This window comes from Corvus brachyrhynchos, unplaced genomic scaffold (assembly GCF_000691975.1).
Source record: "Corvus brachyrhynchos isolate BGI_N302 unplaced genomic scaffold, ASM69197v1 scaffold614, whole genome shotgun sequence".
Taxonomy (NCBI): Eukaryota; Metazoa; Chordata; class Aves; order Passeriformes; family Corvidae; genus Corvus; species Corvus brachyrhynchos.
Window position 1 is genome coordinate 317502 of NW_008237444.1, and position 24615 is coordinate 342116.

Below are 24615 nucleotides of genomic sequence, written 5' to 3' on the forward strand. Positions count from 1 at the left end.
GTGCAGAGAGAGATTGTGGGAGTCGGTCTGTCTCCATGGCAGAAAAAGAAGTAATATGCCTGGCGGACTCCAGGAAGAAGGAGCTTGCTCTCCATCTTCTTCATTGTCCAGTACCAGATGTGGAGAAAGCTACCACATCTCTTTGTTTTTTCTGTCTAATACCTGCCTTTGGAGCTTACCAACATTCAGCTAAGAGAAATTGAGTCACGAGTCAGCTTTATTAAAATGTACATTAAAAGATATATTCCAAGTTTAGTCATCCTTTGAACATCAAGTGCTAGCTTTTTATTTATGGGAAGCACCAGCAATCTTCTTTAAGCTGTCCAAAAAAGGAGGGAAGATACAATCTGTCCCCATGAGCCTGCAGCAGAAATAATGTTCTCAGCTTTTGGGGAACGTAAGGATGTGTGTGAAGAAGGGGAGTAACCTATTCCAGTGTTAGGAAAGCCGAATCTGTTCTTGTGTAAGGAAAGCCAAGTCCTTTTACGAGAGAGAGAGACCCTACATGTCAGTGCTGGGAAGGGAAGGGATTGTGGGGAGCTCCTTAGGATTCAGAAAGGAAACATACAAGCATTCTTCACAGCCTTTATCATGGAGGCATCAGAGTTTTCAGCCTCACAAATTAGTCGCATTCTTTATAGAAGCAGTTTACTGTGGAGCATTGCCAGTTCACAACTTCGTCTTGCTAGTCATAGGTTTGTGTTGCCCCTCCTGTGCAGATGCCCCTCCATGCACAACTGTGCAGGTTGTTTCTTCCTGCCTGGGACAGCAAGTAATACTTTTAGGATCCCAGAGGAAAAAAGGCATGGTACTTTTCTGGCAGAAAAAATTGCTTTCTAGCTCTGCATGGGGGAGTGATGTTATGGTAGGCATTGGTATTCAATGAGGTAAATTATCAATAAATTCCCACCTTTTTTCCTCTGTGCTTTAAACATGTGAGAACACATTCAATATTCATATGTTGGGGTTTTTTTAAATAAAATTTTCTTTGGCATGTTCTCAGAGTGCTGTTTGTTCAGTGGCTGGACATTTTTCTGACTTCACATGCAGTAGGTATAGCTTGCTGGTAAGTGAACTAAGTAAAAGTCTTTCTCCTTTCTGAAAGCTTTGTGAGAGCATTTGGAAGCTTTGGTCTGTCTCATCAAGGTACCTCTGTTGCTGGTGTCTAGAAAAAGCTGGTGCTAACCATCCTGAGGTGTCAGGTGACAGGGTCCTTCAGAGCTTCCAGAAAAGATTTTGTTGGTTAAGTGTTTTCTTTCAAAGTCACATTTTTCAATCAGAAGAGGGTAAGTGCCTGAAATTGTGTTCTTCAGATCTCTTTGTTGCAGCAAGTTATTTAATAGAGAAATCTTCCAAAAAATCTATTGCTATTGAGCCATCAGAGTACACTTTTTTGGCATTATTCGTGTTGTTCAGGGTACCAGAAGTTATGAATATATATGGTCATAGACACTGCAAAATTGACTTCTTCACAAGTGTATGTTGAATGTAGGGGCACTCATGTGCAAAGAATCTCTTTTGCTTCAAGCTGGTGTAGTGATGTTTACCACAAGAATAATTCTGTTTTGGATTGCTTACAGAAAATTTTAACAAAAAGTAATACGGTGGAACATGGTCAAGACCATCTGATTTACTTTCTTTAAGAGAGTAAGAATGCAAAGCAAAATAATAATTTCTTCTTTTAAAAGATTAGGTATAACCTCAAATTTCACAGGGAATTTGGATGTGGTTATTTCCATTTCCTGAAATTAAATGGGAGACTTGGTCCAAAACCCATGTAAAGTTAGCAGAATTTAACTGAGTCTTCATCTGAGTATGTGTACTTTATGAGGATGAAAGTGTTATATATATACAATTCTCTGTAACTGGAAGGCTTATAAATAGGTAAAGCAACCTCATGCATGAGCTGATGCAGGTGGTACAAGCTGTAAAGCAGCTACAGGTCCTTCTGAAGTCCAGTGGGAATCAGTGCTCCACAATCTAGCAGATGTCAGTGTCAGCATTTTCACTGGCATAAACAAAAACAAGCCGATGCCCTTTAGTTGTAAGTGCTGTGTGACTGTGCTGCAAGCTTGAGAGTCACTGCTCTGTGACTGTGCAGGCAAGCGCAGCCTGTAAGACTTGGGTCATACTTGTGGGCAAGGGGGGGATGCCAGATTGGAGTCCAGTTGAGAACACCACACCTTGATGCCTGCCTGGATCTCCTCAGTCTTTCCCAGTGAGCTCAGCACGGTCCGTGCATACAGCCTTGAGTCTCATTGAAAAGTAATTTGATTCTCTGGACTAATGTCTTTTGTGCATTTATTTCCTTCTAAATGCTGGCAGGAACTTAGGTCTTGGCTGTTGATCAGCTCCTGGCAGCTGATCAGTTCGATGTCCACATTCTGGAGGCCAACCTAGAATTAGAGGAAACTCTCTCTGCAGCATTTGATATAAATCGCATAAGCAGTGGTAAGAAATAACAGCAGCAGTTTGTCAGCTATGCAGTCACCTTCCTTGTTCCTGCACAGGAATTTCAGTTCTGTCAGGCAAGCTAGGAAGGATTCATTTGGGTTAAAAAACACCTGGCAGGCTTGTTAAAAACCCTTAACTGTGTGTTGCTACTCATGAAGCAGTTTTGCTGAATTCATTTAAATGCAGTCAGCTAATGAATCATTGCTTTTCCTGTGTCACCCACCATTACAGGCTGAAGTTGCAGGGTGTGGGGGAGGACGAGGTTTGGGAACAGGTCCTTGTTTGTCTGAGAAAGCCTTGGTATTTTGGTTAGAGTCAAACTTTCATCAGTGAACCCCAGAGCAAGTCTTCCCATCCTGGTGCTGGTGGATGTTATTTCATTGCTGAGATGATGCTTGCAATCTGTCTGTTACACACAGAGTAGGTTTTTTCAGCTCTATAAAATTATCTGGAATATTAGAAGTGTTTCAGTTTCAGTCACTAGCTGAGTGCTGGTGCCATGAAAATGACTTCTCTTTCTGTGTCTCTCATTATTCGTTGTTGGAACCTGAATGCATGCAATCATTCCTAAAATAGCCATAGGAAGCACAAGCAATATAGAAACATCTTTGTCTTGCTTTGGGGTTTTGGGCTGCATAGCTGAGCCTCCCCTAGTGTGGGACCTGGAAACAGGCTGCGGTCTCATCTGGGTGACAGTCTGGATTGTGCTTTGCAAAGCCCTGCACGTGGTATCGAAAAGGCAGAGGTTATTTCCCGCAGAAGAAGAGAATGACTTTGCCTCGCTCTAGCAATGAGCCGGAGAATGGATTAGAGGTTTTTCCTATCTGCAAGGAAGCTCATCCATCATGCCCCATTCAGGCAGTCATACTCAGTGGGCTTGTTCTCTCTTGGTACACTGAACCTTTTTCTCCACAGCTTGTCCAAAGAAGCAAAGCAAATAATAACAGAGCTACTGCTTTTGTAGCTTGTACTACAGGCATTTGTCAATGCTGCTTTGACTTCTATGCTGCTCTAATTCCCTCATGCTGTGCTAAGAAGCAGGTGTGAACAAATGTGTAAGGATGCTTGTATTCTTCAGTGTGTGGGTGAATGTGTGTCAGTAGTGTATTTCTGTGGTGCAAGGGCTCATCGTACTCTAACTGCAATCTCTTTTCTTACTTTTTCTGACCCACACCACCTCAATTTTAAGTTTGCCAATGCAATCACATCAGCTATTTGATGTTTCCTCTGAATAAGAGATCCTCAGTAATTAAAATTATCTTAAACTGTTCTATTAGCTACAGGAATTGTGATTTTTTTTTTTTATATTCGGAGGTTTATTGATTATATCTGCATATAGTGTTTTTCTTTAAAATATACTCAATTACAGTATTTAGCCTTATGTCCAGGTTAGCATACAGTAACATTTGTCTGAGCACTATCCTGGAAATAGTATTTTTCTTAGGTATCTGTTGACTTCTTGCTATGCCTTCTGTCTTCTTCGTAACTCTGAAGTGGTGGAAAGAAGAGAAGAATGGAAAATATGTCATGCTGGCATATTGAGCTGATCTCTTTACTCATTCTTGAGGATAGGGTACTTTCTAGTATTAATTTGTCCATAAAGCTGCTTGGATTTTATATGATTTAAAATTTGGGAATTTACTGGGCATGGGAATCTAGACAGAGCAAAGCTCAGAGTCTGACACTTGCAACTAGCAATTACTAGCAAGCTGCAGGTGCTAGATTGTTGTAAGCATCGTGCTCATCTCAGAGGAAAAGCAAGCTAGATGGATTTTCTGTCTCAGAGTCAGATTTATTCTACTCGTTTAAAGCTTCCAAAAATACCAGCAAAAAAACATTGGCAATGAAGAGTAATCATGAAAGATAGAGATCTATGAAATCACTCTAAAGTTTTAACAAGAAAACCTTTCCTGTGATGTGAGCCTTTTAAATTTGGGTGAATGTCTGTGACTGTATGGGCCCATGGCAGTGGATGGTTGTCTGAGGGAGAGAGATTTCAGAGGTGATGCTAAGAGGCAATGTTCCCAGTTAGTTTTTGTTTTCTTAGTACTCGGAGTCTTCTGGTTTTCTCTTCTACCTGTGTCTATCCACAACTAATTTAAAATTTTCTCTTAGGGATTACATTTGTTTTGTGGACATTTTTCATTTTTTGACACTTTGCATTTTTGTGGTAGTCTATTTCATGCTTTTCTTTAATGCTTTTCTGTAAGTTATAGAGAAACTTGACATAACTAATTCATAAACAAATTAGGGGATAAAATTATAAAAAAATACTGAGAACTCTTTGCTCATCTGGATTTTTTTTTTTTATCTGCCAGGGACAAACATAATTTTTCTTGAAGACTTTGCCAGGTTTCCAGAAGGAAAAGCCTTTCCCTGTTTTCTGCCTGTCTTAACTTGGATTGCTTGACCACACTGTGTCCTTGTGCTGAGCCTCCCTGCCCAGAATATGATGTTGAGGTTTGGCCTGAGTTTTCCTGCCATGGCTAGACTATTGCTGTGTGGATCAAATGGTGCACTCTGCAGTGGTGACTGTCACTTTCGGGTAGTGCATTTTCCACTGCTGGAGTAAATATTATGTAAATGGTAAGGTTCTTGACTATTTGAAGTACTACAGTAGATTTCATTCACATTTTAGGGTAGATATGTAGTTTGATGTGCTATCAATCACTTCATGACAAAGTTGATTGGTTGCCATTTGGAAAAATAACCCAACAAAATTTGCTATTTCTCTTCAAGTAAATCACGGCAGGTTAAATGAGTCAATTTTTGCATAAATGGATTAGGGGCAGAACTGGTCAAATTGCACAACAGCTAAGCAGTGTGCTCTGATTAACAGCTGACTTAAATGTGAGGATTTGCATTTCTCTACTGTTCCATCACATTAGAACATAGACACTTTAATTTCAAGTGAATGGGACAAGTGTCCTGAAGAATATAGCCAGGGTTCATATTTAAGTGCTTGAGTGTTTCTTGCATTAACAAAAAGCAAAGGAGAGTTATTTGTGATTACACTGAGCTTTAACCATGATGATATTAAAATCATAGAATCATGAAATTGTTTAGATTGGAAGGGGCCTTAAAGATCATCTAGTTCCAACTCCTACTAGACCAGGTTGCTCAAAGAACCATCCAACCCGATACTGAGCACTTCCAGCAGTAGAACCTCCACAATTTCTCTGGGCAGCCTGTTCCAGTGCCTCAGCACCCTCCCAGTTTGAAGCCATTTCCCCTTGTCCTATCACTACATGCACTTGCAATGTTCATGTGGCAGCTGAGACAATGCTTGCAGGACCATGTGTAACTTTTAATCGGTGACATTTGTAAATGTTGTTGTGAAAACATACCAGACTTTGTGTTTTACCTTTGCTGTCCAAAAGGAGAAGAAAACAAGGGAGGGCACATTTTTCTCCCACTACAGCTTTGGGTCACCTGCAGCTACATAATTTTTATTCCCTCCATCAGATTAGGGAATAGAAGGTCAGTTGACTGGCACTGATATTTCCCAGGCAAAATGAGTGTTGGAGAGAGTAATGGTGTTGCTGGTAGTGTATCTATTTTCTATTAAGCATGCTGAGATGAAACAGCAAAGTATATATTAGAGGTGGTGTTCTCTCCTGTCAAAAGGCAGTGATTGCTACATTTAGCTCTCAAATCAATTCAGAATCTTGACAGTTTTGCTGAAGTCCCACAAATAATCAATAAAGCTATTTTTATTTCTTAAATGAGTGAGACTTTTAAAAATAATAAAGACATCTTTGTAATGACTGACCAAGCTGTTCCAGAGTTTAGGTCTATTGCTCTGTATGATTGGGGGTGTTGAGTGAAAGAGGTTATTTAGGCATTGCCTTTGTTCCATTCTGCAGGTTTATAACCCCAAAATAAAATTGCAAATGTTTCTGGCAGTCATCCTCCAGGCACAGATGGCTTTCCTCCCAGTTTTGGCAAGCCTGAATTCAGTATAAAACTGAGCAATTATTAGAAAGTGAAATATTGCATGATATAATATCACTACCACCACCATCAACATCATGACAAGTGGAGCATTTGTTGTTTCAGAGCCGTGTGAGAGAGCTAGTGCCACTGCGTTACCCCTTCCTTTACAACCTGTACCTGTGCTGCTGCTGGTGATGCACAGATAGATGCATCTTGCTGGAGCAGATGCTTTAGCAAGGAACTGTGGCCATTTTCTCATTTGCGTTGGCTCTATATTTCAATGCAAATATCACTGAACAGGTGGCTGATGAGGCCCCCGTGGACTGTTTACAGTAAAGGTTACAACCAAAATCGATAGGCCTGAGATGCTTCTCATTCCATCTGGGGGATGTTCATCTTCCATCTGACTGTTTCCCCTCTGAGCAGCAGCATCCTATTAACGCTGCAGTCATCAGAGATGTCTCACTCAGGTCAGCAGAGGGTTTCTTCTATTTAGGCCTCCATTTGTTCTTCACATTTTCTTCTTGCGCTGCACTGGCAGGAGCAGCAATGTGGATCTTGAGAGGACAGGTTGCCGGCATTAAGCATGCTGAGTTTTGCCTACTGACTTGACACCTGCTACTCCCGTTTGACAGGCTGAGGCTCATCACTGCTGCCTGGGGGTTCTCCAGATCTTTTCAGTTTATCGCTTACTGAGGCAGGAGGTAGTGATGCCACATATCATAGGTGACACTATTGTGCATGGGGTATGGCTTTGTAAAGGTGCAAATGAGGGGAGAGAACAGTTGGTATAGGCTCAGGTTTGTGTAAACCTGAACAAAATAAGCAAGTACCCCTGAAACTTGCGTGAAAATACTTTGTATTTGGGCCAAAATTTTATTTTAGATGCATTTTTGCAAGTCGTTGTGAGGAAATCTGCATGGCCCGTGTATTTGTGTTTCATTAAACTAGTAATGAAGTCCATATTATTCTTTTTAATGAAGGTAGGTACTGTTGCTTACTATATGTGGCAAAATCACTCTTACTGGTTTCTTTCCCTTGGGCCTGATAGTCATGCCTGGCATGCAGCCCACAGCAGCTGGGCAATGAGTAAGCAGTACTGAATTCAATTATAATGCTAGTAAAGCATGTATAGCAGAGGGCACCCATGCAGTACTCTTATAGTCAGGGAGAACTTTTTGATATGCACAAATGGGAGAGAGTGGTGCTTCATTCACATAATTTAGGGTCCACAGTGTTGCCAGACAGGTGTGGGCTTCCCTTAGGCACTGCCTCTCTGCCCTCACCAGTGTTCAGGAGCAATCCCTTGTTACTACGACACCTGAAGGAGTTCAGGTGATTACACCAATGCATTCATGCACCAGTCTCTCTGGCATAAGGGCCAGCTACCTGGAGTGCAAGAGTGCTTTTTTGGCCACATGAAATGTATGGCCAGCTGTAGAGACAACAGGAGCAGAACAGGAGAGGAAAGATGAATGATGGCTGCACCATCAGTCACAAAAAGATGTTGGAAGTTGGTAGTGATGATGGGCATGGAGCTGGCATTGAGTCTCTGTAGCCACCTGCAGCACCATTCAGGTGACTGAGCAGCAATTGGTAGAGAAAGGACAATACGGGTGAAGAAGCTGTCCATCCCAGGCACTGTCCTGCCATTGCCAATTCAGTTACAATGTCTGGCACTCCATGCTGTGTCTTGCTGATAGCCACTTGTGCCTCATCTCTCTTGAGCTTCCCAAGCACCTGCTGAGCTTCTGTTCACTCATATCTGTCTGATCCCCTTGGCACCACTCAGAGCAGGCATTTTGCACAAGCCCTTCTGCTGCCTGGTGCAGCCATGCGAGGTGTTTGAGCCGCAGCTAACACACCACACAGACAGGCATAGACAAAGGATGCTCTCCTGAACAGCTCTGCTGTGCCAGCCTAACTTTCCTCATTCTCTGGAAGCTGCAGCCTTCAGGTTGTATTCCTCTCTTTTGCTGTTGTTGTTGCATTACTCCTAATTCCTTCCTCTGACTTGCGCAGAACTCTTGTCTTTCCCTTTCCAGGAGCTGTGAATTTAAACGGGTAAATAGCAGTGATGGTGTTTTCCACTCAGAGGTTTCCAAAGGCTTAGCCAAAGGAGTTGAAGGATGCTTGCCAGCATCTCATGGCAAATCTGTACCATAGCAGGGAACAGCAGGCAGGTTGGCCAACTGGTTTGTGTGCTCTGCCTTCAGCGCGGCAAGACATGTGCTGTGTAGGTCAATATCTGCTTTTTATGTATGGGCAGATCTTGCTCTGTGAGTCTGCTTTGATGAGACACTGAAGTAGGACGTGGGCTCCTAAATCACCTGTGTGCCTTTAAAGCTCTTACCACAGAAGAATCTCCAGTCTTTTAACCTCTGTTCTTCCCTGCTTTTTAATGGTACTTTTGCTTTTGATGGTTATGATTCTAAGGGCTATTTGCTGAGTATTTCCAGGACCAGTTCATGTAGGCTGCTGCTTTCCCTGTTGTTCACTTTTCTTTATGCAGTAGTTCAAATTCATCTGGCTTTAGTTTTAGTTTCCTCAGTGTTTGGTTAAATGCTGTACCTTCTTGCTGGACTGTCTTTTTGAAGAATAAATTATTTGTACATATTTGTAGAAATGAAAGAGTTTGTTGAAGACAGTCGCAAGTTTTTAGGGCCAGTAGGTTTCCTGGCCTTGCTTCATGCATAACACAGACCATGGAATCTTTTCTGGTGATTCTCACATTAAGCTTAATAATTTGTGGATTGAAGTGCAGCTGTTGTGTATGAACACAACCGATCATAGTAGAAAGAAGTTTTGTAATAAATGAATATAACAAGATCTGTTCATTACAGAGCAGTTTTACTGTGCCATGGGAAAATTCATGGTTGCATACTTTGATTTTTTCTTGGAGTTACTCTGGGATTAGCTGAATGTACAGTGAGGTCGAAGCTATAAGATGGGAGGTTTTCTAACATGAAAGGTCATCCCTTTCATTAAAGATGTGCCTATGCAGTCATTGCTATTGCTGTTGAATTTGCTCTCAGGATCAAATCTGGCCTTGCACTTTTGTGGAGTTTACCTGGAAGTTCGCTCATCTGTTTAGATTTTTCACTGGATTTGTGTAACCCTTCTGGAACAAACAAGCTGTAGATAGAATAACCTTCCTACTAGGGTATTAGGGCAAGAACCACATAATTCTTTGCCTAGCCAAGCAGATATTCTATATGCATGTCCACCCAGACTGTTGTAAATGCTGAAAATACCAGGCAGCAAAAAGCAAAGCTTGTCATGGTGGCTTCTTGTTGGCTTGAATAGCCACGGATAGCCATTGTGGAAGGCACTTGGCACAGGAAAATTAGACTTTTCTCCTTGTTTTGAAATGATAATTACTTTCTTGGCTTCAGAAACTCCTTCATGCCAACAGCATGAATTTTACAAAAGTAAATTATCCTATGCCAAGCATGTATATGTGGGTGGTATATGTATATGTATATGTATATGTACATGTATACATAGACTTTGACTAAGTAAAAATAACAGTAATAGCAACTATATTGTGCTAGTGTCCAAACATACTACTTAGAAGTGATTCATCTTTGGGCTGAAGTGCACAAACAGAGAAATCTCTTCCACCTCAGAAGGCAAAACTTTGATTTCTATATACATTAAGAGATCATGTGGTTTGTTTATATTTAAATATAATAAGACAAAAAGGAGGGAACACACAAGTGGCCAGAACAAGATGTCTTACATAGGTATTTGAAACATCATCTTCAGAAAGAAGAATCAGAGCAGTAATGTATGTTCCAAAAAATTCCTATTTACCTTGGTTTAAGAATGCAAAAAGCAGATTATTTGTGGGTTTTTTGAAGCTTGGAAGAAATCTAATCTACTCTGCCAAGTCAATGACTACAAGTCACTGGATTAGACATAGATTATAAAACATGCTCTTAAAAACTTGCAGGGCTGTATTTTAATAGCATGCTTGATAGTAAAAGACCATCAAAACTCACTCTTCTTGTCACCGGTAGCTTCCTTCAACTAGAATAACAATGTTTCGGACTAGGAGAACTGGAGTTCTCAGGCCCGGTTCTCTCTCAACCAGTATGCCTCAGCGCAGGCCAGATTGGGTTGCAGTTCACATCTCTCCATGAAGGATGGAGAGCTCTTCATTGATGTTTGCGAAACTTTTATTTTGAGACAGTGCCTGTACTCAGTTGGCACCACTGTCTAACTACTTGTCTTCATCAGACACTGCGTTCACAAGCACTTTTGATTAGCAAGTAGTTTCAGCACAGTTGCAAGTGAGAACATTTGCATCACTCCCAGGGGTCCAACCAGAAAGAAAATTGTACTAAAAATAAGTGTGACCTTCTTGAATCCACACTTCTCTGAAATCCCACTGAAACAGTATGGCTCTTTCTGCCATTGTAAGAATTGCAAAAGTGGCAATATGTTTGAATAATTACCTCTGAATAAAAAGCTGCCTTTGGATGCAGCTTAGTCTTCCTCAGTGTCAACTTATTGGCACAGACACTGATACACGTGTAGTCCATTTGAATCACTGACATGTCAAAGTAGATATTTTGCATACACATCTTGTGAATTTGAACTATGTTGGTACCAGAGCAACAGAGAATTATGCTTTTTTCCTCTCTTCTCCCTCTTTTCTTGCCCAAAAGAATCCCCTTAAGAAGGAGAGAGAATTTCATATGCTTATAAACCTACCAATCTATGTCAGTTCATTTGCCAGTTTGGGGTTTTTTTCCCAGGTAAAAGAAAGCAGATCTGGCCCAATAGCATGCACATGAAATCACAAAGTAAGCTTGCTGGGCATTGTTCATTTTCCTGGAAGCTTTCTCCCATACAGATTTACACAGAGCAGCACACACGTCTGAATGAGCAGTAGAGACTGATGGTGCAGAATCACCCATGGGGAAAGTTTTTCAGGTTCTAAAGGAGAGAGGCAGAGCTGCGTCTGCCATACTGTGATGCTTTCCTCACAGGACACTCCTTGTTAGATAGTGAATTGTGTGCTGATAGGGAGTAACAGAAAGCAGCTATTCTTATGCTCCAGAGTCTCACTGTGAGCCAAGTGGTTTGAATTGTTAGCCTGCAGACTGATACTGTGGATGAATACCGTTTAAGTGGAAGAACTGGATTGCTTCCTAAGTTCTTCCCGTTAAACTGTTTTTGCTCATGTACATTTCAGAAAAGATTTGTACATTGGATTGTAGCAATTTCAAGGAGAAAATAATTTCAATCAATTTGTGTAGTAAGGCATTTTGTTTTGTCATTTTGCAGTGTACTTCCAAGGGCAAAATTTTTAAACCAGCAAAGTGACATTTTGAAAAATTACGTAGAGATAAAGGAATTAGCCCCTTTAATGTGTGTATCTTGTTTTTCATTAAAACCTTTTGAGGGAAACTGTTTTTCCAAGCATGCTATTTACTTCTGCTGCTTATTTCTTCTTTGGGCATTCCAAAGGGCCCCAAATGACAACAAATAGAAAGAAATGGGTCCTATGCCAGAGAGCTAACAGTCAGAAGAAAATGTAAGAGGTGACTAAAGAGAGAAATGGAGGAAATGCATAGAGAAAGTGTCTGCAGGCAGACATAGCTGTGTCAGTAATCATACAGAGCTATTGGCCTAACCAGTGCTAGATGGAAATGCTTCTCTTGGGGCTTGTATGTACTATCTTTTAGTATGCATTCTCCTATAAGGTAAAACAGACAGTGTCTGCATTGTGTTGCATGTGTTTGTGCTGTTTTTATCCTTTGCCATCTATCTAACACTTTGTTAAGTTAAGGTGTCAGTCATTGCCTTACATTATTTTTCTTTTCCTAGTCTTGGTCTAACTTGGTCTCTCAGTTATTTTGTTAATAGAAATAGAGAATCAGCCAAATTTCCAATTTGCATGTTGAAATAATAATAGACTAACAGAAAGTGTAATAAATCAGTAGTCGTTATGGACTCTATCCCCCTGCAACAGATCCCCCCTTCCAAACCATTTATAGGAACTGAAATTTTATTTGAAAACCAGCATCTGATGAGGCAAATTAATTATTGTGACATTTTTCAATTGGTTAAAAAATGAGGAATCCAACATTTAAGACTTGCTAATGCTTTTTTTGGCATCAAGACAGGAGACACAGGTATCTAATATTAAATAGTGCTGCAGAAGGGCAAGTTAGCACTTTGTTTGCCAGATTAAGTTTCAAAGACTATGTAGGTTATGAAGTTTGACTTTCTGCCCATGAATCTTGAATGACTGACAGACCACTGTAAAATAGCTTTGTTCAAAAGGAATCTTTAGCAGGCAGCATCAAAGGTTTGAAATTCTGGAAGGGATGAAAAGAAAACCCCACTTTTGCACTGGTTTCCCCTACAGATCAATGTCTTTGTGAAATTTGCCTGAGAATTATGAAGTATTTACTGTATTATGTGCTGTTTTCTTTCACTGTATCCAAAGACCTCAGTGGTTCCTTTTATCTTTAAGATTTAGGGATATTTTTGTACATGAAATCTGAATGAATGAATGAATGAATGAATGCATTAATGGAACACAGGGAAAAAAATGCTGGATTTAGACAGTTCTTTTCTTCCTTATTTTATCACAAGTTGGGTATTGGTTTTACGACACCTAAATTTATGGGTGTATATTTTTATGGTAAAGCCCAATGACATGTTCTGAATGCTCCATCAAGTTGTCTCAGTGTTTCTTCACTTGATTCACAACTCTGCAGGGTATGAATCAGTCCTGTAGTATAACTCTTAATCTCTTTTTAACCAGAATAATGTAGTGTGGGGGTTTTTTTATTTATGGTGTGTGTCATCATGTCAGCATCTAATTATGTTAGCCAAAGAAGGGGAAAATAAAATATTTCTTGGAAAACTTGTCAGCTGTTGATCAGTGCAGGAGATGAAGCATCTTCATTGCATAATAAGCAGCAGAAGCAGAAATTTTTTTGTAACACACAGGTCCTTAAATCTGTCCTTAAGCAAGATGTGGCCCTGCTGGGGCATGGGCTGAATAATAACTGGCTTTGCAGGGCAGTTCCTGCCTAGAAACACAGCATGTCTCCTCAGGCCTTTCCTCCTCAGTGAGAGGCTTGAGGAGGACAGCTCCCTCTACTTTTCACAGACTCTTTGAAGCTCTGGTTCAACAGAAGGCACTTAAACTCTTGTTTGTCTTCCACAGGGTGAAGTGAAGAAGTGAAGCCTCACAGCTGAACTACTATGAGGTCAGAAGCCTTGCTGCTATATTTCACACTGCTACATTTTGCTGGGGCTGGTTTCCCAGAAGATTCTGAGCCTATCAGTATTTCGCATGGCAACTGTAAGTATGAGGAGGCCAGAGGACTTCATTTAATACTGATCAGGGGACGTCAAATCAACATTATTTTACTACAGTTGCAGTGGATAAAGTTGATTTTTCTTGATTTCACCCATATCAGCCACTTACGTTCTCAGATACTAATTTAGGAACATGACTTTTCACATGGTCTTATGATTCGTTAATCTGATACAAATAATTGAACTTACTTCTTTAAGCTCAGATGGATTCTGCTTGAGCATTAGGCATTTTTTTCCCAAGCCAGAATTGTAGCTAAAAACCAAATCAAGACAAAGAATCTTTTATGACAGAAGCTCTCCCTTTTCTTACCAGTAGAGATTGGCTAACTCTCCAAAATCTAGTGTAACACCAACAGCTGCAAGTCATATTGAAATTTGCTGGCTAAACAGGTGGAGAGCTTTCTGTGCATTTTACTCTGGACATCAGGCTTGACTTAACTGATTCTTTCACATTTGTTTCAGCGCAGTTGTGATTATTGCGAAGAAAATTCTTCAAAGTTTCGGATGTTTATAAGGATGTTTAGCATCTGGGCCTCTCCCTACTCTTGCTAGGGTGTAGCAAGTCAGCCAAGAGCAGGCTTGTGTTCAATTCTCTTTTTGTTCAGGAATTTGGTTTTTAAATTGTCCATGTTTACTGTGCTTTGTAATGACCTTGGCACCCATAAACTTGTCTGTCATGTGTAACACCAATCTGAAAGACAAGACTCCAGGACACACCTGATGTGCTGCAAATGTTAATAGACAACTGGGATACAAGAACAGGGAGGAACTGCTCTGAAGTGAACCCAGGTGAAACATGGTTAGTGTGACCACTGGATCTTCAGCACCAACATTTTCACACTCTATAAGGGTAGTGCTAATCATTCTTGCAAAAATGTGCCAGCCTTGATCCTTTTGGAGAAATAGAACATGGGATAATTTTTCCTCTGCAGCATGGCATGCTGAAGTGGACATGAATGCCCCCAGTTTGTTCCAGATCCATGAGTCACAGAGGAAACATTACTGAACAGAAAATAGCCTGACAGTTAAACTTGGCATTTTGCATGTAGGACATGGTCAGAAGGATTAAACTTCTGCATGTAAATCCTGCCTGGTGTCTTAATTTATTTCTTCAAGAGGTCTCAGCATCTGGTTCGGAGAGAAGTTCCTTTTTCTGACCAGTTTTGTCACCAGACTTTCTGGCACATGGTGCTTTGAGGTGCTTTGCTGAAGCCATGCTATGAATCAATACTTTGGCCAAGCTTAACAGGTACAATGCTTTTAGGAGACAATAGCTGAAAACACTGAAGCAGTAGATGAGTTTCTAAAGAAATAGACTCCCTCAAAGAGCTGCAATTTTCTGGGAAAAATTTATGGGGAAAAGGCATAGCTAGATGCTTGTCAGCCCTGTCTAACATGCACTTGCAGCAGTTCTGCAGTGATAATGCTCATCAGAGGATCATCCTCCTCCTGTCTTCTGTCTTTTTATTTACTTAATTAGCTCCTTGTTTGTGCACCTGGATGCCATGATCATATGATGTGTGTGAATGTGAAGTGGCCCTGATCAGAAGTGTTCCCTGTTGCTACAGGTTGTACACTTATCTGAGGAGCAGTGGAACACCCTGTGTATGCTGAGTTCTCACCCAAAAAAATATTGAGAATAGACAATAAATGCTCTGGGTGACTGGTAGAGGTGGGGAGGAAGCTGAGTTGTTGATAGCATAAGCCCAGTACAGGGATTCCAATCAGTATTACTGTCCAGTTGCCAGGACTGGAGCATCAGACTAGTTGCCAAAATAATGTGCAGTGACTTTCACTTCATAAGTTCAAGTGGTGATTTCCCACCATTTCTCAGAAATCCCCGCAGCTGCTCTGTGACAGCAGTCCAGTCCTGTAGAAAACCCAAGGAACTGGCAGTTTGAACCAAGGGGAGCCAAGGCTTTTCCTTTAGCCACTACCAGTCCAGTCATGGTGGTGATTGATGGGCCACTGTGGGACAGCTTTGTCCTGATAGACGTGCTTTGGCAGCCAGGAGCAAGCATTTAAGCTCTGCAAGCAGTGAAAGAAAAACTGTGAGAAAGTGCCATATACCTGTGTGCCAAGAGCTCCAGAACAGATTTATACTTAAAACAACTCACAGTTTTTGTCTTCTACAAAGGTGATGACTTTCACCTTTGCAGCTGCAAGGACTGTAACCTTGAAGAACTCTCCAGCTCTCTGTGCTCATGCCTTCCAGCCTCAGGGTGTGCTTCCAGAACACAACAGAAACCACAGGTTTTGGCTATAGCTGGGCCACTCGGTGCTTCATGTTAGCACAATTTCAGTTTGTTATTCTCTTTTGACCCTGTTGATTTTTTTCCTTCCTACAGATACAAGACAGTATCCGGTGTTTGTGGGTCACAAACCAGGGCGGAACACCACACAGAGGCACCGGCTGGACATCCAGCTTGTCATGGTCATGAACAGGACCCTCTACGTTGCTGCTAGGTCAGTAATCTCCTGCTTCACCAATCCTCTCTTACTGCTTTAAGAGGAGGAAGGAGAAGACAAGGAATATTCTGAGTTTTTCTCCGATGGACACATTAGTTTTAGGACTGTTACACTCAGAGAGAGTTTTGCAGCCTGTTAGAAAGGCATATTAGAAACCTTGCTAGGAGGTCAGCCAAAGTTTTGTGATATGCTACACCTGTGTTTTAGGACTGCATGCGTCTGCCTTCCTTTGAAACCTGCAAGAGGGAAGTTGCCAGAGAAATAACTTAGTTCCGTGGAAAAGCAGTTCCATCCTCATCCTTTTATTCCGCCTGAGCTCACCAAAAATGACAAATTTTAGAGTATAATTCTTCTGTGCACAAATGCATTTTTTGATAAGTGTTATTAGAATGCAATTTTGCTGATTTAGGCATGTTTTTAATACCTTAAGACCAAAAAAAGAAGCAAACATGATTCTGAAAGGTTAATTGAATTTAGTGTCTTGCTTGGAGAGCTATACTGTGCAGACATGAGCACCTCTTTTTATAAAATTGCACATAGAGCCACCCATTCAGTTTGCCTAGCTCATCTTGCACTGTCGGCCTCAATGGAGCTACACCCATTACACAGCTGCCAACCTGGCACAGATCAGATATTAACACTTCATCTCCCTACCTGTTGTTAGCAAAGAAGATTGAGGATCTTAGAGTGGGAATTACATTAGAGATGTAAAATGAGTGCAAGATGAGTCCAGATTAGCAAGGGTGGGTGGTACTGATTAGCAAGGGTGGGTAGTCCAGTTTAGGAGCTCTTGGACCCAGATTCTGTTTGGGACCTCCCTGCAAGCTGCCTCTCAAGTAGCAGCTTGTTTTCTGCCTGTTTTCTGGTCCTCCATTGGAAAAATACGCACCTTTCCACATGTGCCACATAAAACCAGGCTGTTGCTGCAGATGGGAGAAGTGGTGGGTGGGATGGCCAGGAGTGAAGGGGAACAGCTGCTGAACAGGCAGCCTCTCACCACCAGCCCTGTCTGCAAAGCCCTTGGCAGCCGCTGGGAGCTGCCTGGCTTTCCTCGCAAGCAGCCACTCCCCATCTTCTGGGTGGTCAGATGTGTCCTGTGGGGGAAAGCTCCCTGTGGATCTCCATGCGGCACCACGTAATTGGTAATTGCATTACACCAGCATGGTCACTGAGTGACATTCTCAGTCCCTGGCTGCTAGAAGAGCACACCTGTTCCCCTACCCAGCCATCGCAGCTGCTCTGGATAATCACAGCTTCCTCGGGCTCCTTGCATACCCTGCTCTGCATGGGGTCTGGCTGGCAGAGCTCAGGGTTCTCACGCCAAGACCTTGCATCCAGTCCAGGCAGAGAGCAAGTATCCTTCCACAGGAGCTGCGGTGGTGTTGGTCATAGGGCACAAGGAGAGGTCAGCCCTGCAGCAAGTGGCAAAGCCCTGCGCTTTGCCTGAGTTCAGACATTAGTATTTTTGCTGTGTTTAGTGGGATAATGAGTGGGGCAGGGCAGAGGGTTGAGTAAGTTTGAAAGGTGGTGGCAGGATTTCTTCCTTTTCATAGCTGAGCTCCCTTTGCTTTCCTTACTTGTTTTCCTTTAAATTAGGAAATTATTTGCAGTGAGACGGTGGTAAATCTGCTTTGCAGATTTTGTTCTGCTGTTTTCCTAGTTTGTTCTCAGACTGAGATTGATGCAATTAGACTGTCACAGTGCCCAAGCAACTGGCATTACAGCAGGAAAACCCAGAGAATGGTTCTGGGATATGAAACCACTGTGTGCACAAATTATATGAAGAATGCTAATGTTTGGGGGATAACGTGTACTAGTATGTGAATATGCATTCTTCCCTATTTGTGTAAAACAACTTGCTACAATGAGAGTGCTTATATAGTCCTAGGGTTGTGTGACCTACAAAAAAGAATAAAGACCTGGTCTGTTTTCTACTTACACAAGCACGAAAAAAATCTTCTTACACTTTTTTCCCTTTGGTAACTCAAAACCTCTTTGACGTATTCTTTCTCCCCTCCTTGTTGCTGAATAAAGTCCTTCCTGGTCTGACAAGGCTGTGTGATACAAGTTAAAATTCAAAGATAATTTTTATCTTTAAGTAACAAACTTCAGAAAATGAGTCATCCTTCAGTATCTAGTGTGAATGAAAGTTTGTAACCCAAATACTGCATCTCCTTCAGAGGCAGTAGTAAATCTAGAGATTGAAAGCAAATTTGTACACAATCAAAGATGTTTGCCGAAGACTTTGGTAACAAGATTCATTGAAAACTGTAGCTAACATAAGTCTTCGGTCTGTTATATGAGATATTGCTCTCATGCTTTTTTTAGACATTGAAATATAGTGATCCTAAGTTTATGTTTTACCAGTTATCTGAAAAAACAATCAAAACAAATGGTTAAATATTGAAAGTTTTTATTTTAGGTTGGGGTTTTTTTTGTTTGCTTATTTTAGAAGATCCAGTGTTGACTTTTGCAGACAGTTTCAGTGCAGCAGAAACTCAGATTTGAGAAATGTTAACATTTTATTAATGGGAAACTGGCATAGACTAAAATTTCTGTCAGTTCGCTACTTGTTTTGTCACATGGGATACATGACTCCTGTATTAGCTATTACCAAATAAAGTTTTGTGTCGCTGCAGAAAGGCATTATTTCATATTATCAGGCAGAGATACGCAGCCAATATAAATCAGAGTAACTCAGCCAGAGGCCATAAAGCTTTACTGTCTGAATATCTGGCTTCCAGTCTCAAAGGACCAGCTCTGTCGTCTTTTTTCTCATGGGAAGGATACTCGCACGCCATCTCTCTCGAGCTCACCCACACCCAGGCACACACACCCTTTTCTAAGTTTGCTATGTCTCCTCCTCCCATTGTCTCGTGCAGTGGCAGCTTTTGTTCACATTACCTGCCACCCCGTGCATATGAAGGGAACAGATGAGGAGCAGGGGCTAGGATGGCTCGCTCCTCATTTGCAGTTACATGTTTCCAAACCATGCGCCAAGCGCCAAGGGTCGTGCACAGCCGGTGGCATTATTTAAATTCCCTTCCTCGACAAGATTGTGCCATGGCAACAAAACTCCGTTCTGCTGACTGGAGGTGGGAGAAATGTAAGCTCTAGGATTAAGTAAATTTGTGTTAGAATAACTTAATTAGCAGCAAACTGTACACATACCACAGCTAGTAGATAGTAGGAGTTGGGCAGCAGCGGGAAAAGGAGGGAGAGGACAATCCCACGTTTTCTGTGATTAGGGAGTCCTCCTCTGAATTTGACAGTTCTTTCGCTCTCTCCTGACACTGTCAGCAACTGTGTTTCATCTGTGGCATGAGAAAATTATATGTAATTTTCCTGATGCTAACCTTCTTTCCAATAATCCCGTAACTTAGCATCTGAGTTTCCTTTGAACCCTTTCTTGAACCAGAAAGTCTTCTGAAGGCTGTTTTATTGAGAGTGAAACTAAATAACCCTACTCGTTCTGAGCACCACCACTGTATTTTCTAATTGTCTTGTTGAAAAAGAAAAATTATAACCTCTGGAAAGGGAGGCTGATGATTAAAACCAAGAGCTGTACAGGAAGAAGGCTTTTAGAGGTCTACCCGCACTTCATTTGCAATTCAAGAGATTTTTTCCCCCCCCCCTTTTATATAGGAGGAGTGACAGCAATAAAGAGCAATGCACATAAAAGGGGAACCATGACGTAATCTATGAAGCTGATATTGTACTAATAGATAATTTTATTCCAGAACCAACCCTGACCACTGCTCTGTAACTGAAGTCAGGCAAATAACAAACTGAAGTATTAAACCAATCTTGGAAGTAAATGACAGTTCTGGTTTTACAGTCTGGAGGAGAAGAAAACCCGTCAACTCCTCGATTTGGCATCTTACAAAGCAAACAGCCTCAAGCTCCACAGGAGACAAATTTTTAAAAGCCAGCTCCCTACCACAGTGCTGCCTCTTTTCCCCACCTGAGAGGTGTTACTTCTCTTGTAGCAGTATTCCTTCTTTTTTTTTTTTTACCTTATTTAAAGAGACTAGCACTGTTTCCCCAAAACCCAATAAAATGAAGCCAACCTTCAGAACAGGGATTTCTAAAATGGAAACAGCCTGTATAGTGCTTTTAGCAAACCCCTCCAGTGCCGTGGATCTTGCATCAGCTGTGCAGCTTCCTGCATGTTGAAAAAAATCCAATTTTATTTCAAGGAAAAATGAGGTGTCAGTCCCAGTTTGATGTGCTGGTTACTACAGTGTTGTGGGTTGGTGAGTTTTTTCAACTTTTGAGTTCTGTACAGAGCTATCCTTGTTCTCAGCTGACATGGAGAAGAATGTCTAAAAATATCTCTTTACCTGAATACCTGTGTCTATTTCTTCTTTCCAATAAGAGATTCGCAGCTAATTGTAGAGAGGGACAGGTTCTCAGGAAAATAGGAAAGTAAATGCAAGAAAAAAAGTGGGAACATTTTTTAGAGAAGTATTTTACAGTTTAGTTTGGCCAGCAGTGTGTGAAAAGAAGAATGATTTCTGGGAATAGTTTTTTGTCTGTCAGCCTTTTGTCTACCATATTGTCAATCAAATTATAACAGCTAAGGTTAGACATATAATTAAAAGGGAAAAAAGAAAGGAAAAGGAAAGGAAAAGGAAAGGAAAAGGGAAATGGGAAATGGGAATGGGAATGGGAATGGGAAAGGGAAAGGGAAAGGGAGAAAAAAGTAAAAAGAAAAGATTAGCCTCTTTTTAACCCTGAATGGCTAAATGTGACTCAGTGACTGCTAGCCCAGGAATCTGGCAAAGGCTGCCTAAAAGCTATTGCAGCTGATTTCAAGATACAGAAAAACATCTGCATGCTAGATTGTGGAATCTGCTGTATGACTGATAGAGCAGAAATCATGTGAGACTCATCTACTTTCCCAAATCTCATTTGTTCAAATAATTGCTTTTGGGAAAGAACCTTATTCCGAAGTTTTGTAGTACCTTTTTTTTTTTTTGATGGGAAGGCAAACAGTTTATATGTGAAAATGCTTTTGTGGGAGAAGCAGGAGATGCTGCCAGGAATGTTTCCTAGTAAGACCTGTGATTTTTTGTAAGTGGATTGTGGATTATCTGGTGACAGATAGGTCTCTTACAGAAAATGAACTGTCTGACTACTCCATTTGACTTCATTTCCTTTTGTTTACAGGGACCATATTTATACTGTTGATATGGACACATCACATACAGAAGAAATTTATTTTAGCAAAGTAAGTAGCTTTTATCATCACCCAGAAACCAAGGACACTAGAACAAGCTAGGATAAAATAGGATGATGACATTGTTTTAAAGAACTTGCCAGCACTGCTGTAAAACTATAATAAGCAAGTAAGATGGTATTGCTAATCATATTTGGGGAGAGCTAGAATAGCAATCTTGTCCTCTGTGAATTTCTGATAAGTGATTTAGCTGGGCTGATAAGCAATCTGTACTGAAATACGGTGAGGTCCCTGATGAAACATCTGTCAAACATCTCTTCATTTATATGCAGCAGTTTTCTATAACAGCTATACTATCCCAATTACATCTACTGAAACTTCCATCACAAAAAGCAAGTTACATATTTACATGCGCACAAATTTTTTTCACTCATGCAAGAACTGACTAAATAAAATCTCACTGTAACGTCATTTTGTAGATGTATTCACATTATCTCCATGGGAAGTTGCATTCAAACTAAGAAAGGCTTTGTCTACATTACTGTATTGTATATTAACATGAACATACTGAAAATAATCTCCCTTCAGCTCCTTTGCAGTGTATTCATATTGTGTAAATATGTTAAACACAGCCTTGGTCCAGCAGAAGATCATACAAATTTGGGCATTGGATGAATTCCACTGGAGGAGGGGACAGTGCTTCATTATAACTGTGAATGATGCTGAAGATGAACTTTTTACTCATCAAAGAGTGAGGGCCTAGGCTTATAATGGAAATAAACATTCATGGTTACTCTTTCAGCTTGGACCCCTCAGTTTACTCATCAAGAACACTGTGAGAACTATCATGGCAATAGTGTCTAAGGTGATACCATCTTAGCCCACATGATTTTAAACAAAGTCTTATTATAATTAATAAGCCTTCCACATTTGACCTTTTTTGAAACTCATCTCAAAAAAAAATCATGGCTGGGATTTACCTGTAAATGTTCTGGAGGAAGACTGTTAGCAGATAAAGTCAGATATGTCTTGACAGGTGGAAAACTCTTTGAGCTTGTTAGATGAATTGAAGTGGTAAGAATTACCTGGATTTGATTTCTTTCCAGATCTAAAATGTCGTCTTTGAGACTGCATATTTCATTTAGAATCCAGTGAAGGTTCATAGTCCGTAAATGATAATTCTGATTTGTAAGCAATATTAATTAAAAGAAGAGAATATCTAGTACTTTTAAGAAAAGTACACGGTTTTCAAAGTTGGCCTATTGTTGAATTCTGTTAGTTTGGGCTTTAAAAAAAGAGGAATGGGTTTCCAGTCTCATGAATTGGTGGCAAAACAAAATCAAATGAACACTCCACATCACTGAACTTTCATTGTTGTGGTGAATTAATCATGAAGAAAGAGTGCAAAAAACTTCCAATATATGTATGTTCAAAAGCTAGTTTCCTCTAAGGGATTTCTACTTCTGAAATCAAAAGTAAAAAACCTCTGAGTTCTAATTGATTTTTCTTGAATCTTGCAGAAATTGACATGGAAATCTAGACAAGCTGATGTAGACACATGCAGAATGAAGGGAAAACATAAGGTAGGCAATTTTCATTTCTTCTGCAACTGCCACTTTAGTTGCATCACTATTATCTCAGGCTGCTGACTGTGATGTGGAATGGATCATGCCATTCACTTCTTACCAGTAATTGCCTTTTCCATCAACTTACTGAAGGCTTTAATTTGCAAAAATAGTTGACTTTGAAAGTGGTAAAATATTACGACAGAAACCACAGCAATACCCTGAAATACTTAAGGCATTGAGAAGGTGACAATGCTTACTGATTTTGCTTACCATTGCTTCAAAAGCCAAGTGCTGCTGTCCATAACCCTGTGGGAATTTACTGAGTTCAGGCAAAGCATCAGAAAGCACAAGTGTGTGGTTGTTGTAGAAGGACTATTTCTCACAGCAGTTTTGCCCTACTGTAACCTATGACTGGCACAAGTAGTATCATAATTAGATGCAGACTCTTTGATTACTTACATCTACTTCCCCTTCTAGTTACAGATACTTTATGCCAGTATATAGTGGTGGTGATGTCACTGTGTGACAGCAACATGGGTGACAAAAAGATCAGACTTTTCACTCTTGAGGAAAGCAACAGTTTTCAAACAAAATTCACCTTTGTCAACAACAGCAAACTAAGACCTGTGATACGAATGCTGTATTTTCAGTTCTTTGTAATTTTTAAACCACTAGAATATAAATTAATTAGAACTTGCTCATTGTCAGTTAAACATAGACAAAATACGGCCAGAATATCACAGCCAATTTGGTACCAGCCAATTTAATTTTAAACCTGACAATGAAATATCACGGCTTAAACATAAAAACAGATCCCCAAAATTCAGTAGTTGAAATAGATTTTATTATTTTTCTTCAGGATGAATGTCATAACTTTATTAAGGTTCTCCTAAAAAGAAATGAGGATACACTGTTTATCTGCGGAACGAATGCATTCAACCCTTCTTGCAGAAACTACAAGGTATGTAATCTGTTTCTGGGATTTCCCTTATGCCTTGTCTTTTGGTTGGATTTATTGTGACTATGTTGGCAGCAGCACGAGGTTGTCATTCAACTGTGCACCACTCAACTCTGAAACATTTATCCTGACTTATTTCAGTGCTGCCAAGTTCAATGTTGATTGGGTTTCTGAGAATATCTCAGACTAAAGACGTAGTTCTTTGCAACTCCTGCACATCAAGACTATTGCCACTTTACATTGTCCTCCATAGGCGCGGAGTCCTTCAGATCCTTGCTTGTGGATGTAGTCACTCCTGAGAAAGTTCCTCAGCTTGCCACTGACACCCACATCAAGTCATAGACTAATATTGGGGGTTATTGGTTCTGAGTAGCATGTTTTTAAATTTATGTTGTACTGTTCTCAATCTCAAAACCAGTTCTCAGGATGCTTCAGGCCATGCAAGCAAAACCTGAGTTTCTTGTGAGTCCCCTGGATAGGGACACTGAGGAGATCCTATGGGATTGTGTGCTGTGGAAATGTTTGAAGAGCAAATCTCCACAAGGAACAATACAGCAGAACAGTGAGGTATTCCTCACTAGCTGGGGATCTGCAAAGCCAAAACGTTATCTAGAGCAGTGTAGAAAACTGTGCTGGTCCATGCATTCTTGACATTATGCCCTGAAGCCAATTTATTCCTTTGGCATAGTGTGTCTCAGTAA

The 24615-nt window shown here is 40.7% G+C and overlaps 1 protein-coding gene across 1 annotated transcript in view; it reads left to right on the forward strand.

The window, feature by feature from the left end:
• The window catches only part of SEMA6A (semaphorin 6A), a 133860-nt gene that overhangs the window by 37323 nt on the left and 71922 nt on the right, over positions 1-24615 (forward strand). Inside the window, exons 2-6 of the mRNA XM_017731398.1 lie at positions 13583-13720; positions 16086-16203; positions 21379-21439; positions 22909-22971; positions 23816-23917. Of these exons, the coding sequence (XP_017586887.1) occupies positions 13621-13720; positions 16086-16203; positions 21379-21439; positions 22909-22971; positions 23816-23917 (444 nt within the window). The 5' untranslated portion in view covers positions 13583-13620. The remainder of the gene's footprint in view (positions 1-13582; positions 13721-16085; positions 16204-21378; positions 21440-22908; positions 22972-23815; positions 23918-24615) is intronic.